Source organism: Catharus ustulatus, chromosome 8 (assembly GCF_009819885.2).
Source record: "Catharus ustulatus isolate bCatUst1 chromosome 8, bCatUst1.pri.v2, whole genome shotgun sequence".
Taxonomy (NCBI): domain Eukaryota; kingdom Metazoa; phylum Chordata; class Aves; order Passeriformes; family Turdidae; genus Catharus; species Catharus ustulatus.
The window spans coordinates 20,383,545-20,401,552 of record NC_046228.1 but is presented as its reverse complement, the minus strand read 5'-3'; the positions used below and the strand labels follow the sequence as shown (position 1 = coordinate 20,401,552).

Here is an 18,008-nt window from a genome sequence, read left to right as displayed (position 1 = left end):
TATTTTTTCTGCTTGAGCACTTCTGCTACATGCCTGCAGGTGTCAGGAATAGAACAGCTTTTTCAACTCAAGCCTAAATTTGGGCAGTCAAAATTGTTCATATTTAGGTAAAGTTTGTATAAAAACTAGTTCAAATACTTGACTTTTGATGTTAAACTACTAATTTACATGAAAAGTCTTATCTAAAAGAACTCGTTGTAAGAGAAGAGTGTTCTTCATGTTGTTTGATTGTTTAGTGTTTAGTTGTATAATTTATTTTTCTGAACTTTAAGAATTCTGTGACAGCTCACATTGAGAAAAACATTTATTTTGAAATGGGTTATTGTGGTGTGAGAGGTTGCAACTAGAGTTGCTGGTGACTAGCCAGATCTTGTGTGCATGGAAATATTTTAAATTCTACACAGAATGAATTAAGGTTTATTTTTTCCTATACAGTAACAGAAATGTTGGTGAATGTTTTGAGCATTTGCTCTGATGATGAGCTGATGACAGAGGGAGAAGATCAATTTGACGGTAGGGTTTACTTTAAGATACGTAAATCTTCCTAATGGTAGTAACTTGTAAACAATTGTTAACATAGACTGGTGTAAAATTTACTGGTATTTGAACATAATTGCCTTCAAATTTTTCTGTAGAAAACAATGTTTTTGTTGCGTTTGTGATCAAGAAGCAGTAATAGCAACCTTTGCAACCTTGGTGATTTTTAGTTAAAACAAACTTTTTGCAAATACTCATATCTGATTTCAATATAAAACAAACTTTAAGTGGGAAATTCTCCAAATATCTTAGCACTTAAAAGTGGAAACATAATACCTTACTTTGCTGTTATTTAGAATAAATGTATTATAGTGCACTAAATTTCTTAATTATTGCCCTTCAATACAGTTGATGTAGGAGAACATCAGAAACAGTATTTTTTATGGCAGAGTATTATAAATATAGTCTGAAATGCAAGTTTAAGTCTGTGCTTGAGTTTAAAGGACAACTTTTATATGTACATTGTATTATGTGTATTCATGTAATTAATTATAACATCTTTCTGTCTCTTAAACTGTGATCCAGTAGATTGTTAAGAGTGGTTTGTAGCATGATGATTAGGAAGCAACATTGACATGAAGACCTAGCATATTGCACTTGGTTTTGTTGGGCTTTTTACAGAAATGCTTAATGCCACACCTAAACACTTTTCAGACTTGCTTCATTTCATTCCAATAACAGAACTGATCTTGTGGATTGTTGTTGATGGGGGAGGAGGAAGAAAACTTTTAGCAGCCTTTGAAGAACATGAAAGGATCATTTATTAAGACATTAGATACACAACCCCTTTCTTAGCATTTGATAACTACTGTGATCAAATCTGGTAGCAGAATGATGTTGTGCTAAGTAAGCAGCTGTGTGTTTTCCACTGGAGTGCATTGGTTCTGAGCCACTTCAGCTTTGCTGCTGTTTGGATGATTGCCAGAAATGTGAAAACATGGAAGAAATCTCAAAAGTGATCCTGCCAACAGTCAATTCCTCTTTTTTATTCAAGTAAATCTCCTAGTGAACATAAAGCAATCCACCAAGCAGGGTTAGGTGGTATTCTGAGGCATTAGGATTTATGTTTGCCGGAGTAGTTGCAGTTGTCAGTTGATTGCATATGCCCTGTCTGTAGTTTTCTAATTTGAATTATTTTGTTCTTCTGTCTCCTTTAACAATTTCTTTGCTTGATGCATCTCTTATGCCACTTAGGTACTGTCTATGCTTTATCTTTCTATGTGGTTGGATTTTTTTTGAACTGTTGACTTTCAAGCTTTCACTTGTTATTCGTCAAATTTTAAATATTCTCAACAATTCCACTTCTTGTTTGATGAATGCATTTTCAAGTGTTGCAATTTTCCATTTTATTTTTTTCACATTTCTTCTCCATTCCTCCTTTATTACCACTGCCAAGTTAAATATCTTTTTTTTTTGTCTCACTCACCTTTTTCTTCATCGTTCACTTCCTTTTTTTCTGGACTCTCCATCTGAAGAGCGACTCATATATGGCAATAAAAAAGGTACAGACCAGACAGAGTAGGAATGTTCTGAAATATGACTTCACAGAACCTTACAGTATAAAGTATTATTGAGAAAATACCTTTCTATTGAGAGTTATTATGTAGTATTTTCTGATTATTAACCATTTTAATGGGAATTTTATAAAGACTTGTGTATTTTGTTATGAGAAGTCATACTTCAAGACATCTGTCTTTCTGTGCATGAATTTTTTTCCTCCTTTCTTCATTCCTTTTTTTGTAGAATTTCATTCTTTTACCTACTTCTAAAATTTAATCTTTGGTCCTGCATGTGTAGGGAGCTTTCTGTTGTCTGTCTTGCTCTTTAATACTTTCCTCATGAGCTGTGTTTTTAAGGTTGTGCATGGAATGTGTCTATAAAATGTTCCAAAACCTGGTTTGTGTAGTACAGTTCGTCTTCTTAACTGAGATGTCAAAAAAAGTACTTTTTGATTCTCTGTGCTATTTTAAAGATGGTTGGATGCAAATTGTAAAAAGAAGCCTACTTACTAACTCATATTCATGGTCTGTCACTTGTTTTTCAAAAATCACAGGGTAGATAGTTCTGTACAGAGAAATTCTTCTGACTACTACTTGCCTAATAATAATTTTTCTCTCTGTATAAATTCATTGGTTCCAGAGAATATTTCTAATTCTTGGGAATGCATTAGATTATAGACGTGTTTCCAAAAGTTTTGTTTGGGGCATAACATGACAGCGTTTCAGAATTTGTTTTTTTGTGCAGGCATTGGGAATGGGAAATGGGGAAGTTCTTTGTCATATCTCCTATAATTTAGGGTGTAATCAAGACATTCTTCTGCAAGCAAATGCCATTCTCTAATTAACCAGGATTCAATGGCCATATTAGTGCAGTGCTGCAGCCTGGAGTAATGCCTTTGGATTTTTGCCTTGGCTGTGTTGCTGCTGGAGGGCCAGGGCAAGGAGAGATCATCTTAAAAAAAAACCAAAAATGAAAAATCCCAACAAACAAACAAAACCCCCTCAAACAAACCAAACACCCCAAAGCAACCTTTCTCATTTTAAAGCACTGCCTGAAGTTTTTCCAATTGGCATGTTACAGCCTGGCATCAGTGAAGCCTGCAAATTGGTGTATGTAGAAGGAAAATTGAGGAACTTAGAGAAATATTTGATGTCCCCCTTAGCCCAGATCTTTTCAAGCCCTAAAGTAATCTCCTTATTCCAGATTCTCAAGTGGCTATTCAGTAGTGTTCAAAGAGACAAAGCAAAAATTTCTAGAATTGTAAAAACTAAAAGTTGAGATTTCAAGGAAATTATTTTCAGTAAAAATTGAATATTTAATACTATCCTATTCCAAGTTTTTCCTGTTTTGTCACTTTTTGTTTCCACCTGTTTTGTCACTTTTTTAGTTTGATGTCTGTTAGAATTGTCAAAAAAAAACCTTTTTCATTTTGTTTATGAGGACTGGCAGGTATTTGTCATACCCCATGATTCTGTCATTGTATTCTTAAAAGGTTGTCTCTTGTCCCGGTTTTTTCTTTGTCATTGCACCTTTTCTGTCTTGTGTGGTTTTGTTGTTGTTTGCCCTTACATGCTTTATCTTTTGTATTTTATTTGGTTTGGTATTCAGGGTGGAAAGTCTACCCACTCTTGTGCCACAGAAAGCATTGTGTCCTTGCAGCTGTGGTTTGAGAAGTGTGACTTGTTGTACCTGAGTGTCTGTACCCTCACTGGGCAGCCCATGCTAGTGAGCAGGGATGGAAAACAGCTTCTTCCACAGCTCCCTTTTTGAATGCAAGTGGGTGAATTTTGGACATGTGGCTCTTCCTCTGCCCACTTCTGCAGTCCTCTCTTCTACATTCTTGCAATTTAGTTGGCAACTTCTTATTGTGGACCTTTCTCCCAAGACTGAACAGCACTGTACATGGAAGTTCTGGAATACCTAACAGACCTGTCTGAGCTTGTTCACACTTGGTCCCCTGTGGTTCAATTCACAGTGTTGGCTAAGTTACTCTTACCTTGATGGGACTAATGCTCTCCTTCTCCAGTGGCTGAGGAGAAGTAAGAATTTTGGTTTTAATACCTCCACACCTGCCTTTACTGTTTTAATAAAATTGAGGAGTTGGCAAAGGGAAAATAAGATGAGGGGAAGGATGACTTTTATACATTGAAACCAGAAACTCTTAGTGTTGGAGAAAGGTGTTTCCATTTTTATGTCAAGGCAGGCAAAGGTGGCTGCTCTTCCCAATCACAAGCCTCCCTTCAGAGTTTTGTCTTCGCTTTTGTCTGTTACAAGAGGTATCACTGCCCTGGGGAATGGGCAGTATTTAGTCCAGATCTTTGGTTTTTGTAATTTCTGCAAATGATGCAAACCTAAGATGATGTGGAACACAGACCTAAGAAATGTACCACTGCAGTTTTTTGCTTATTTTCTGGGGGGTTTTCATGGAGTTGTGTTTTGGGTCGCTGACACAGAAACAAGGAAACCACTGTTTTCTCTTGAACAGCTGTGAAACAATTAGAAAATCTTTATTTTTTGTGGCTTTAGTATCTCTTTGGCTTATGTATTGGGCTGCTTGCCTACATCTTGATATACACGTCAGTACTAAGAAATTAAATTGTAAAATTTAGGCAAATGAGTTATGATAGTTACTACATCGTATTGGTGATAGTTCAGATGCTTATTGGTTTAGGAAATCATTGTGATCAATCTAAACTTTTTTGTGTGTGTTTTGTAGACACAGAGGTGATGGTGGTTTTGCTGGCATTCTGAAGCTCTAGTTTGATAACATTTGCCCTTAAGTGTTTGGGTACTGACCTCCTGTGAAGAGTACTGAACTTAAACAGTTGTGTTAAATTTGAGGCACTTTAAAACTATGACCTTCTAAATACTCATGAGCTTGAGACTCTTTTTTTCTTTCTATTGAAAGTAGGTACAGCTGCCGCAAGGAAAGAAATAATCAGAAACAAAATTCGTGCTATTGGCAAGATGGCAAGAGTCTTCTCTGTTCTCAGGTACTTGCATGATTTCTGCATTCTTAAACCCCTGTTACATATGCAAGGTAAACATCTCTGTTTCAGGATAATGAATGCCAAAGATTTTTCAGGGAGATCACTGCACCTGTTGATGTTGGAATTTTTGGTTAAAGAATATTTTTGAGTTATTTTTGAGACATGTTTCAAGAAATTAGAGAACATGATCTTTAGTTTACATGTTGTTTGTTGTGCTGTTAACTAAGAGAGCTGCAAAGGCAATACCAGATAGAAAGACTGAAATCAAGGGTGTAATGGAGGAGGTCAGGACTGACTGAAAATTTCTGACATACCAGGAACTTGAGGAGTAGAGGGGTTTTATTTCCAGTTTTGGTTTGTTTCTCTTCAGCTATTTAAAAAATACCCCATCCTCTTTAAATGTAGAGATTTCATCATCCTATTTACCCAAAATGTCTGTTTTTCCACAGAACACAATTGCTCAAATGGGGTAATTTTTTAAAGTTGTTTTTTCCCAAACTAGAGACATTTAAAACAAAATTGGGGATTGTTTTATGGTTGTGAGATATGTTCAGTACCTCGAAAGGCATTCAGTGCTCATTTCAAAGCTGATGAACCTGCATATGAATAACTGCTCAGAATTTGGTTCAGAAGTAGCCAGCATTTATAACTCCTAGGTGGAAGAAAGACTGGTATGGAGTTGAATTATTTTCCCCTTTTAAATTGTTGGAATTTGAATTTACATTCAGTTTTGATATGCCTAAAACACAGCAAAACTAAGCTCTCCCTTTCCCCATCCATTATTTTACTTCAATGCAAGTTTTCATGCACAGATATTTAAGGCTTTGTTACTGTTCTTTTTCACGCAGGGAGGAGAGTGAAAGTGTGCTGACACTCAAGGGTTTGACTCCCACTGGCATGTTACCTAGTGGAGTGTTGGCTGGAGGACGACAGACGCTGCAAAGTGGTAATGATGTTATGCAACTTGCTGTGCCTCAGATGGACTGGGGCACATCTCACTCTTTTGCTAACACCACACATAATGCATGCAGGGAATTTCTTATGCTTTTCAGTTCTTGTCTTAGCGGCTGATACAAGCATAGTGTTGTGTGTTAATCAGGCAATGTGAAATGGATACTTAACCAGGGTATAAAACTAAAAGCCAATTAGTTCAGCAGTGTCAGGCTGTGTTTTTCAGACTCTGAGCTTCCTTAGTTTACGATTTTTCAGGTGGGGTGACCTTATAGATCTCATATTAAGGCATTTAATCATTACAGATACGAAAATGGCAGTGTAATTTTGCATCATTACTTGTGTGCTGTCCATTAAAATGGTTTTATTATAGCTGTGTTAGTATTTTCATTGACAATGTCAAATACATGTTGATATTAATATTAACAAACAGCTACAGACTGCATAGTTCCATATTACACTCCATTGACAGATTGGAATGTGCTACGTTTTGTACCCTGGTAATTAATGCCAAAGTTTGTTCTCTATGTTGTTTGTCAAATGTTCTATGTATAATTGACCTCCCTGAATTGTCCTTGTAACATGCTGTTTCCTTCCTCTGCAGATGTAGCTGCTTTCTTAGATCTGTCTGTCTCTCTCTCTAGGTATAGATGTATGTCTGTATAAGTGTTAAAATTAAACCAGTATCCCAGACACTTGTCTGTCTCTTGATGTAGAAGCAATGTTGTAGCACCTTGTTTTTGAGGTTTGCTGCATTTGCTGCTGCACATTGTCTGTGCATTTTGAACAATAATGTACTTGAAAAATATTCCATCATTTGTTATAAAATCAGTTGAGAATAAAGGGATTGAATTTAAAACTTGTAAATAAATCAAAATAAAAGGGTGTTATTAAGTGTGCATATATTTTTTTTGCATGAAAATAAAAAGAACTCTATACAAAATATACCTGTAATCTGGCTCATTGAATATTTTGTAAAAGGTTTTTGTTATTTTTTTAGTTTGTTGAATCATTCGATCATATTTTTCACAAGGCTCATAATGATTAACTAGGGTTAGGGAGGATGCTATGAGCTTGTACCAAGTGTATTAAAAGAATGAAGTCCATGTTTTCTGTTCACAGTGGTGAATAACTAAAAAACACCAATTGAAACTGGACTTCATATCAGCAGCACTCTTAAAATATCCAAGGATTTTTTACTGGCCACCTTCCGGCTTTACTAGGAAATATAAAACTTTAGTATGGGAACACTGAATTTTATAACTATTGAAAGATTGTGATATGTGAATACCATTTTTTACACAATTCGTTTTCCAAGAGTAGCTGCTTTTCTCATTTCATGATTGAGACTGTTCATTTGAATTCAATATATTTTCTATGTAGTTTTTTAAAAGCCTTTCACTACATTTTACATTTTCTATTTAAACTATCAAAGCTGTTTTTTAATAGCTTTGAAACACAGATGTTACATTTTAAATCATTGTTCAGTGGACATATAATGTCTACAAGTAAGTTTATATGTCCAGTGTATGTATGTGATTGTTTTGTGAGTGTCTATAACAAGAAATGGTGTGTGTTTCCTAATCCATTCAACTATTCCAAAAGCATATGTTCTAACTTTAATTTTCATTAATAAGAAATTTTATTATGCTTAAAAAATGAGTCTGCATTCTTCTCACTCATTTTACAAATTTTTATCCATGTTGCAGTACAAATATCAGAGAGGATCAAACTGACTAGAAAATTTTTTTACATAAAGCATATGACTTTCTACCATTACTGAAAATGTGGGACATTTGGAAAATATGCAAAATCCATTCTGAATTTTTGTGGATGTGGGCTTTTCCTTGATTAGAACTTTTGATGGCAATATTCCCTGATGCACTACATTAATGTACCTCATTTTTTAGTCATGTTGATTGTTCAAAATAAATCATGCCACCTGTTAGTTCTTAACCTGAAGTAACATCTTTTTACTGGTAAGAATGATGTTACTGCTGTTTCAGTCTTAAAAGAGTAGTTTTCAAATTATAATGCTCAGTTGCAAAGGTGGCAGTAAGCCAAAAGTAAAAGAAAACTTCATTAACTGACCATTTTCTAAGCCATTGTAGTAAGAATTTATATTCTTGGCAAAAATATGGTCACTGATAGTATAGTAGGATTTCTTACTGCAAATATTTAATTACTCTTTGAAGTATTTTGTACTATATTGATCAGTATACTATCAATATTTAAACTAGTCTAGGCTTGGAAAAATAAAAGAACATAATATTAATTGAAGTAATTTTAAAATTAGTGTTCTTTTGTTGGCTTAAAAATACACAGAATTGACCAGTATGCCCTAGGTTTTCCTGGTTTAAGTCTTAAAAATGCTCATTTTTCAATGGCACATTGGTTGCTTTTAAATCTGTGAGCAGCTTTGAAAGTTATAAGAAATTGGAGTGTATATCTCCATTTCTCTAGAGAGCTGGGCTGAAATTATTTTATCAGGGCAAACAGATACACACACATATTCAGTTTTTGCTTATTATACCTATGATAACTCTTAATGTCGATAACATTTTCCATACTGGAGCTTCCCAAATGCTGCTGTTCTGTCAGGACTTTGTTGAGCCCAGCTGCTGTGTTTGTGAGCTGCTGGCCCTTCTCTTCCTCCTCAGAGCATGGGTGCCTGGTGGCTTTGCCTGGTGGCTTTGCCATTCTGCCAGGCAGCACCAGGACACATCCTGAGTGCAGCATAGAGCAGCCCAGGGGGGAATGGCTAATGCAAACTGCAGCCAAGAGCTTAAACAAAGACAACTCCGTTCAAAAGCATAATTCTGGAAAAAAGCCCAAGCCTACATCCTATGGGAGACGTCAATGTATGATTTTTTTTCATGAATATATGGATATAATTTTTTTTAATTAGTCATTGCTTACTTTTGAACAGCTTTAAAGTTAGAATAGAAACAGGCTTTCGGAAATCATGGGCTTTGTATATTTCTAGATTTTTTTAATGTAAATTTGTTTTTTATTATTTTTGTTGCTTGCAATATAGCTGAAATAATAAAGCTCATATTAGGTACTGTTATTTAAAATAACATTTCCTAGTGACTTATTTTGTGAATTGAATTCAATGAAATTAGCTTCCAGATTGTGCCAGCGTTAGCTAAAACCTGACAAAACACCTAGAGCTCTATTCAGCAACATACTAAACAGAAGCCTGAATTAAAAATCGGAAGTGCTTCCATGGACATCAGTTGAATACTGCCTCTGCTATTAGTCAGAATGCAGTTAAGATAATTTTTTGTGTTTATGTTGAAAATTGGCAAGGATTTTCTATCACATCCATCCACTAAGTAAAACAAGGGGAAAGCTGAAATTAGGAATGTAAATGCCATTGAAACCTGTTGCTTAAAATCAGCTCTCAGTTGGGAATTTTCAGAGCAAAGACTTCAGAATTACCTGTCAATGATCCAATATTTACTTGAGGTTTATCAAAGTCTACAAAGAATGAAGTTTTAATTTAGATATGCCTGCAAAAAAGAATCCAACAAAATGGTTTTCCAAATTGAGTCTCTACAGGTTTTTTAAGTGCTTGTATTTTCCAGTCAGTTTGTTCTTTTATGTCAAGTTGAAAATTATCTTTTTCTTAATGTGATGAATATTCCAAGGTCTTTTTGGAATAGTAGTTCTACAAGTAGTGTGAACTAGGAGTAAATTTTAAAATTTGTATTTATTACCAAGCTACATAATTTGCAGAGATAAATCAGTATTCGTGATCTTTTCAGGAAAAGATTGAAAACAAAGACTGCACAGGTAACAGGAAATGGTGGAAAGAGGTGGTTTTTTATATAGCTTCATATTTGTATGGCACATTGATTATAGTTTGAAAGTATGTATTTGGTGACTTTCTAAAACAATTCTTAAAGTAATTTATTTTTAGAAATAGAGAAAGTTTTTTTCCCTTAAGGTAAACATAAATAACCATCCATTCAAGTGGCTTTTTGGTTTAATTCTGGGATTGTCCTTGTCTCTATAGATTTAAGTGCAGAACTGTTTTAGCATTTTTTTCATTTTTTGTTCCATGGAAAGTGCAGTGTATGAAATTCAAAATACTGCATTTTCCTTAAGTATTTAATATTATTTTATGAAATAAAATAGTATTTATTGGATACTTAATGCAAGTATCCAATTTTTTTAGACTGTCTCAGTGAAAATTAGGATCTTTTGCAACAGTGAGCTTAAAACATAGAGTAGGCGACTCATACATAACATAGTGTAGGCATAGTGTAGGTGATTGCTTTTGTTGGATAGGAAATGAAAAGCAATAAACTTAAATCTCTTTAAAGACTTTTATTCTAGTCTAATGCCCTATTTTCTAAAAGAGCTATTTTCCCCAGCACTTGTTTGAATACCCTGCCATGACTTTTGTTGTTAACAGTATTTATGAAGCACTACACAAGTAGGTTTACTACTATGTAAGCTACTTTTGGACAATATTTCTGAAATTGTGGTATTAGAGGCATGGCAAATAGTAGAGGTAAAAAGTTGTTACCATGATTGACTTAACTATAGTTAGGTTGTAATAATAATAACCTTATGCTAAAACTTTGCCATCTAGAGCTAAAACTATAAGGAAAGATCTTACACATAAGAAATCAAAGCAGTTGTCATAGTTATTTAGTTAGAAAAACAGCTAGTGAGCTAGATGTTCTACATATTCACATTAATTCACCCACTAAGACTATATTAAATCCACACCTCTTCCTGCTGTAGACTTTGTAAATACGACTTTCTAGATTTGTCTTCTTTGGCTTAAATTTCATGATTCAGTTCTCAGAGATGCCCATTTCAGCTTAAAATATTGTGAAAAATTGAAGTACTAGTTAAACGTCAGGGAGCGAAAGAGAAAAACAATTTTTTATTGTTATTAGAAGGCTGGTAGTTGTATTTTTATAGTGCCCTTCCTGGTAATTTATTGAATATCACTACTGCATTTTAATCTTCAGAAATAGTCTCAAATAGATTTTTAGTATTTTCTTAAACCATACCACAATGTTAGTGTCAGTTGAAGTTTTCTGTTGCTGTCTTAAAAAAACCCAAAAGTTACAGAAATGTAAAGTTAATAACAGCAGTTCATTACTGTTACTTTGACAGGCTTTTAGTTGATAAACTCTATTAGTTAAAATTCAGGAAAGTTTAACTTAGACTTGAAAACAATCCCCCAAAAAACTTAATTGTCATTTTAACGAATTGTAATCTAATCTGGCGTAGCATACTATATGAAATTGATCATTGCCTTTTCTGCTGTGCGATATTACACTCTTCATCTTTCTCATTCATTTTGCATGCATCTGCTCACTTCTGTACAGCCACTGTAGAGGCAATTGAGGCTGAAAAAGGTATGATCAGAGTCTTTGCTCTTGGCAGAGATCTGTGGTGTCTGGGAGGGAATTCAAAAGTAATCTGTGTGGGTGTGTTTTATTTTCAACTTGCACAAGCAGAGATGAATCAACTGCATTGATTCATCTATTTTACATGTTACATTCATTTCTGGCTTTAGGATGATGATTATCTTTAATATTTTAGGGAAATTCTTGGGGGTTTTTGGTCTCCTTTTGGGTTTTTTTTGCAGAATATGCTATAGGTTTTTGTATAATAGCATGTTGTGATATGTGATGTCTTGAAGTTCTTAAAATAGAAGTGTTCAGCGGTTTTTTTTCTGCATTCAACTGAAGGTTTTGTTTGATTGTGGGGAGGGGATGTTATATATGGAAGGAGGGTTGTTTATGCATGCCTTTTCTCATAAAATATATTTAATGGCTTTGAACATTTCTTTTAAACTTTCTGTGATATCTGAAAGTGCAAGATGTATAACATTTTTCCTGTAGATTTTGAATATAATTTATTGTTCAAATTTATTTCTAGTATTTATGAGACATATTAAATTCAGTGGATTATTAGTGCTTCTGTGCTAAATAAGTTGTATATACATCCTCTGTTAGTGGTATTGAGCAAAATGCCATCAAATTATTTGGTTCAGAGTATTCAACTTCAGATAGTTTCTTTTCAGAGACTTTAGTTTCTCCTTGCTCAGAATTCAATGAAGTGAATGACAAACAGCATAGCGTTGAGAGAGCCGCCTTTGGGGTTTTTCAGATTTAGTTGCAAAGTGCCATTTAATGACTGTATTCTTTGTTTTTTTAATTAAGGAAGTCAGATCTCCAAAAATATAAACAAGTGCCATAATCTGTTCTCACACACACCTGCAAGAGGTCCTGTTGTTGTGAGTGGAAAGTTGTACTTAAATCTCCAAAGAATTATTTCATCCCAAAGACTTCAGTCTTATTATGTGGTTAAATTCAACTACAGACCTCATTCATCAAAATTATCTGTAGCAAAATAATACCTATTTTCTGTACTTTAAATACATCTGTATTTAAATGATACCATTGTTGAACCACAGTGCTAACTTGGTGATTGTGGTTGTGTCCATTTCCATCATCCACATGATCAGCACAGTGTGAACCACATCCTGCAGTTTTGCCTGCATGAAAACTGCAGGATCAGGCCATTGGTGCGCGTGCAGGATGTAAATCTGCCACTACTTTTGTAACCCTTTGCTGCTTTGCCTCCACTGCACTTGCTGTGCTGCTTAGATCTTACTGACATTGCCCTGAAGAGAAGGGGGATGTTAAGATTAGCCCGATGAGCTGGGCAGCAAAAGCACAGCAGTGATAGCTGGCCCCGCCAGGGACAAGCAGAAGCAATCAAGTGGGCTTAAATCCCTTGATTCCTACTTGCAGAATATCAAGTGGGCTTAAATCCCTTGATTCCTACTTGCAGAATATTTGCCATACTTTGTTCTCTTTGTAATGAACTGAAATCATGATTGCCATGTTGGGAAAGCAGGGTAGGGAATCTTTTAGCAATACAGTTGCAGGGCCATAAGTTTCTTTGGCTGATTTTTTATTTTTTTTAAGCATCACTCGTTAGAAAAAGTATATGCTTTCAACTTATTTTTCCATTACTGACATATCAAATTTGCATTTTGTTAAGCAATACGAGGATTCTCTCCGCAACATAAAATCTGCAGTTTTGAAGAAGCAAAAGGTTTGGATAGGATCAATGAGAGAATGCCACCAAGAAAAGATACTCTTCAGCAAGATGGTATTAATACCATAAACACAGCAAATGCCAATGGAAACAATGGAACTGGCAACAACAATGCACAGTGACCACATCAGCTTCTGGTTTACTCACTCATGTCCTACCTGAGAATTCCTACATTACTGCTTTTTGATGTGACAACAAATGAAATAGGGGGATCACTTGAAGTGATTACTTAACACGAGGTGGAAAACCATCTGACTTGATCCCACTGAAGAAAGACCATCATGCTTTTGAGACAACTGCCCCTCTCTTACACGGTGACCCAAACTCCTGGGAGCGTGTGCCTCACCCTTTCACACCAACATCCATCACTGGCTGCTGCAGCTTCAGAAGAGATCTGGGGAAAGGATTGGACTGTTCTCACTAAAGCACACCTAGACTAGCATCTTACGCTTACCTTGTCAACACTTTTAAGTTTACAAATGGGATTTTTCTTTCAGTAGAGGTAGTTTGTTTGTTTGTTTGTTTTATAAAATCAGACATTCAAATACAACCCTAAGAGCTAACTATTTATTAATGGACATTGGTTTCATGATATGTCTTTAAAATTATAGATTAGAATGGTCTTAAAATATCTGAGGCTGCAAAAACTGTATTTTAAATAACAGAAAAAATGCCAAAAAATTTCAGTTGGTCATTCTGTAAAATGCTGACCTCAGGTTTACTCCTTTAGATGTTGCTAATTCTATATTGTATTCACTGTATTTTTTAGTTACAGCTTATCAGAAGATTTCTATGTAGGAATGTTTATTACTTGAACACAGATTTAAAAAAAAAATGTTTAATTTAGAAACTTTTTTGCCCAGCTTTTTCAAGACTTTTCCCCACCTTGAATTTAAATAAAAAATTATATATACTAATTTTAAAAGTAAGAAAAATATGGAAGTGTTAATTTTAAGGTACTTTTAATTGAACTTTGTACATCGTTTAAGTAAATTTTGATTCATATCAAGTCTGTAAAGCTTGGCATTGTATTTTGTGTATGCATGTTTTCATTTTGCAAATATTTAATATATAGACCTATGATGTACATCTATAGGTTACCTAGATGTTATGGGTACTTTTAGTTTATTGTGAGTATTACGGTTGCATAAATAGCTAATAATCATTGGGCTGAATAGCTGCAAGCTTTTTATTATTTTTCAATCTGTAAAGGAAACTGAACCTGTATCAGACATACTTTTTGTTTAAGCAAAGCAGCGCGTAAGCAATTGCTCTGTTCAACTGCTAAGGCATTAGTGAAAGTGTAAACTTGAGACTGCATGTATTTTGGTATCTACAGGACTGCTTGGTTAAAATAAAAATTGAAGCCCTGTGCTAATTTGTTCACAAATAATGGACTGTACTGATTGCCAGTGTACTTTGTTATATATTTTGACATTTGCTACATGTCCTCATCCCCTGGAACACGACTTGAATTACGTCACTAGAGTTCATCTCTTTTTTTTTTTTTAATTTTGTTCTGTTCTTGGGGGTTTTTTTGTTTTGTTTTGTTTTTTGGGGTGTTTTTTTGTTTGTTTGCCATAACTACAATCTGTACATACCCCTAAGTTGGAAATTTTATGCATGTTCTGAACTATTCAAGTATTTTATAAACGGTAGCACACAATAAATTTTGTGCATGGGCTGCGGCTCCTATCACTGTGTATTGGTTTTATTTGGCATACATAGGTCTAATCTGACCTTGCAAATTGTTTAGAAATAGTCTTCAATATTTAAGCCATTCAAAAAATAGCATAAAAGGTCAGATTTAGCTTGCAGAGAACTAGTTGAATGTAAACACTAAGTAATTTAAATTTTATTCCTGCTGCTTTTTTTTTTGCTTTTGAGTTCTCTCTCAGAAATATTTTGTGTGGTAAACCAGACATCCACTTTTGGTTTGCACAGGCTTGTCAGACCAGTGGATTTTAGAATAAAGACTTATGCATAGCTGTTTCATATATTGAACTAAACATTCCACTACTGAAGTATATTGGGGCTGATTTTTGGGCAGAGGGAGAAAATTGTTTGTTTTGGCACTCCGTACACACAGATTAGCCTTTTGGCATATTCTTTTTAAACTAAGGACAAGCTGTTTAACAGGATGAGAATTAAGATAAGTGACACACTGTTAGTAAGGGGAGTTTTAATATTCAATTTTACTTTATTGCAGATGCATTCTAATTGGAAATTCTTCTCAGAGTTTGAGTCCAGAAGATCAAGTTGAAAATGGTAAGTTTTATGGCTTTTTTATGAAGCACTCCCATCCCTGCGAGCTGTACAGTCTGCATACAGTGTCATTAGAGCAGAACAGAAGCCTATTACAAAGTGCAACTGAAATTTTATGATGAACATAGTGATAGTACCTTTCTCCTTTAAGTGCTAGTGGAAAATGTCACAACCTCTCAACAAAGTTTTGATATTCAGATCTTGGTTGTTATGAGGATTTCGAGTAGCTGAAATTGTGTATGAAGAAAATACAGATACAATCTGTGTGGAAAGACCTCACTGTAACTAGAGAGAACTGTTCTGATACTTGCATGGCAGTAAGTGCCCAGCAGCAATGATGTTCACTTATGTGAGGATTCCCCTGCAGTATCTGTTTCGCTGCTGTAAGGACTCCCTTGCAGTATCCATTGTCTGTAGTTTTTGCCAGATATGAAGGCAGATCTGCAGTAAAGGAAAATACATTGGGCAGTGTATTTGGTTTGATTTCTCATGCTGTGTTTCTCCTGTCACCCTTTAGGCAAGTAGTCAGGTAACAGGGTTGTGTCGGGGTGTTCCTGTTTGTAAGGTAGGCACTCATTTTCTGCTACTGTGTTTCTGTAAGGTGGAGTCTGGAGCTGTCTCTAAATTCTTATATTGTTTGGGAGAAGAGACTTACTCCCAGAAAACTGTAAGTAGTTTGCATTATTTATTTCATGCTTTCAGCATTTTAAGGAGGGGAAGGAAAATATAAGTCACCTATATGTCCTTAGTCTGTTCCTAGGTAGGGAGGAGAGGAGGCTTGGCTTTGACAGCCAAAGGAGACAGGCAGCAAAAGCTGTGAGAGGCATGGCAGGTTCCTGGTTTGAGCTGGAGTGGTGAGTGCCTCCCTGCCCTGCTCTGGGCTCAGCAGATGTGTATGGGCCACTTCTTCCCTGAGCTGAGGGGTGAGACCATCATCTGTGGTGTGCTTACCTGGAGGGCACCATCAGCAGAGATTCAGAGGTGGGCTGGGGTCTCTGACTGCTCCAAGGAGTGTAGCTGTTTGTTGGTGGAACTGAGGAGCAGAAGTACAGACTGAGCTGGGTCAGGTTTTGGGGAGTTATTTTCCAGCAGGGGCTTGTGCTATCAGGGAATGCTTCACCTTCCAAAATTATAGTGTCAAACAGCTTTCCTTTCAAAACTTACTAAATTCAATTGTGATATGGAAAAATTGCTCTAGTCTTATGTCTTGAGTTGTGAAGGTTGGCCCTTTGCAAAAAGCCAGATGGTTGGGATCGAGGCTGTTTTTCTCTTGGAAAGGGAGGTCTCCTCTGTGCGAGTCTGAATGCTTTTGGAGGGAAGACTCATAACAGCTTGCTTTTTTTCTAATGTTTAATTTGAAAGCACTATTACATAAGTTAGGTAGAAAAATAAGGCTTTTTCAGAGGCAGGATAGACAGTATCTGTTCAGTCTTTCCTTGTCTATTTTTTGCTATAATTTCATTGTCAATCATTCAATTACTGCTACCCATTTCACAATTCTTTGTTGCTAGCATGTAATGAAAATATTTTTGCCATAAAAGAGGTAAATGTTTTACATTCACATAGAATAGAACACAGAAGCCTATTCATCTATTCATTTTCTTGTGATAGTATGTATGAGCCAGATTTAATCAACATTTTGCTTTGAATGACAAGTGAAGTGGTAGAGATTTTCAGTCACATAAAAAGATCCATATGCACTAATATGATTTAATTATTAAGTGTTAAGGTGCTTCATTTGTAAGGAAGTTTGTTCAAGAACAAATAAATGAGAACCAAAGCTTTTAAGAATCTTGGTGAAGCTTGGAAAGCTACTGACAGGTAAATATCTATATACACACGTGTATCTATCTCAGTGGATACTTGCTTTAAGGATAACCAAAGTCGTGCAGAGTAAAATGTCTTCTAGTCTCTCCAAATCAACTTCCATCTATTTTGTATTTGAAATAATTAATCTGACCCAGCTGAACTGTATTTCTCAGTATCAGAAAAAGTTTGTAGTCTAAAATCAGATTTAGGTTGCAGACCACTGATACAAGTAAAATACATAAGCTTTTTTGGTATGATACACTTGATAATGTGTTGTTGCTGTGCAAGAACCTCTATGTTCCTGCTGTGCAGAGTGAAAGGGTTATCATCTTAGAACCAGCTCCACCAGCCCTAGCGATTTTTGTCTGAGAGATACTAGAAATAGATTTTTGCTGTTCATGTGATACAATTGTTACTTGTTAAACCATTGCTGAAGGAACACTCTGCTTATTACTGCTGGACTCGAAGCTTCTCTTAAATTTATGGCTGGGGACAGATTCATTGCAGCTTTCTGAAAAAAACAACTATGCTGTTCAAAGTTGTTGTCTTTAAATCCTTTGAAAACATACACATAGCCATTTGGGTTGAATTTACAGGTTAGCATTAAATAATTGCTTTTTCATTGCTTGGTCAGCTGGTCTATAACCAAGTCCTGTACAAGGAGAGACTTCAGAATCAGATCCAAGATGATTTGTCCTTTCCATTGCTGCCTTAAGTGTAATGATAAGTAACCACTAATTTAAGGAATTTAATAGGGGTGTACAGTCAGATTCGGCCAAGGCCCCTAAACTGTCAGTGTATTGTGCACTTGCATGTCTTTCAACATTATGGTGGAAACACATTAAAAGGGGAGAGGGT

At 35.3% G+C, this 18,008-nt stretch overlaps 1 protein-coding gene across 6 annotated transcripts in view; it reads left to right on the top strand.

The window, feature by feature from the left end:
• PPP3CB (protein phosphatase 3 catalytic subunit beta) overlaps positions 1-18,008 on the top strand; it is a 47,125-nt gene that overhangs the window by 25,640 nt on the left and 3,477 nt on the right. The window contains exons 10-14 of one of the 6 annotated variants that reach the window (XR_004418608.2): positions 436-513; positions 4,946-5,030; positions 5,876-5,973; positions 15,286-15,344; positions 15,943-16,008. Coding sequence is in view for 5 of the 6 variants with exons in the window: in XM_033066784.1 (XP_032922675.1) it covers positions 436-513; positions 4,946-5,030; positions 5,876-5,973; positions 11,333-11,362; positions 13,020-13,198 (470 nt within the window). In the remaining variant the exon portion in view is untranslated. Of the gene's footprint in view, positions 1-435; positions 514-4,945; positions 5,031-5,875; positions 6,873-11,332; positions 11,363-13,019; positions 14,772-15,285; positions 15,345-15,942; positions 16,009-18,008 lie in introns of those variants that run through there. The other 5 variants (XM_033066784.1, XM_033066785.2, XM_033066788.2 and 2 more) reach the window with 5 other exon arrangements.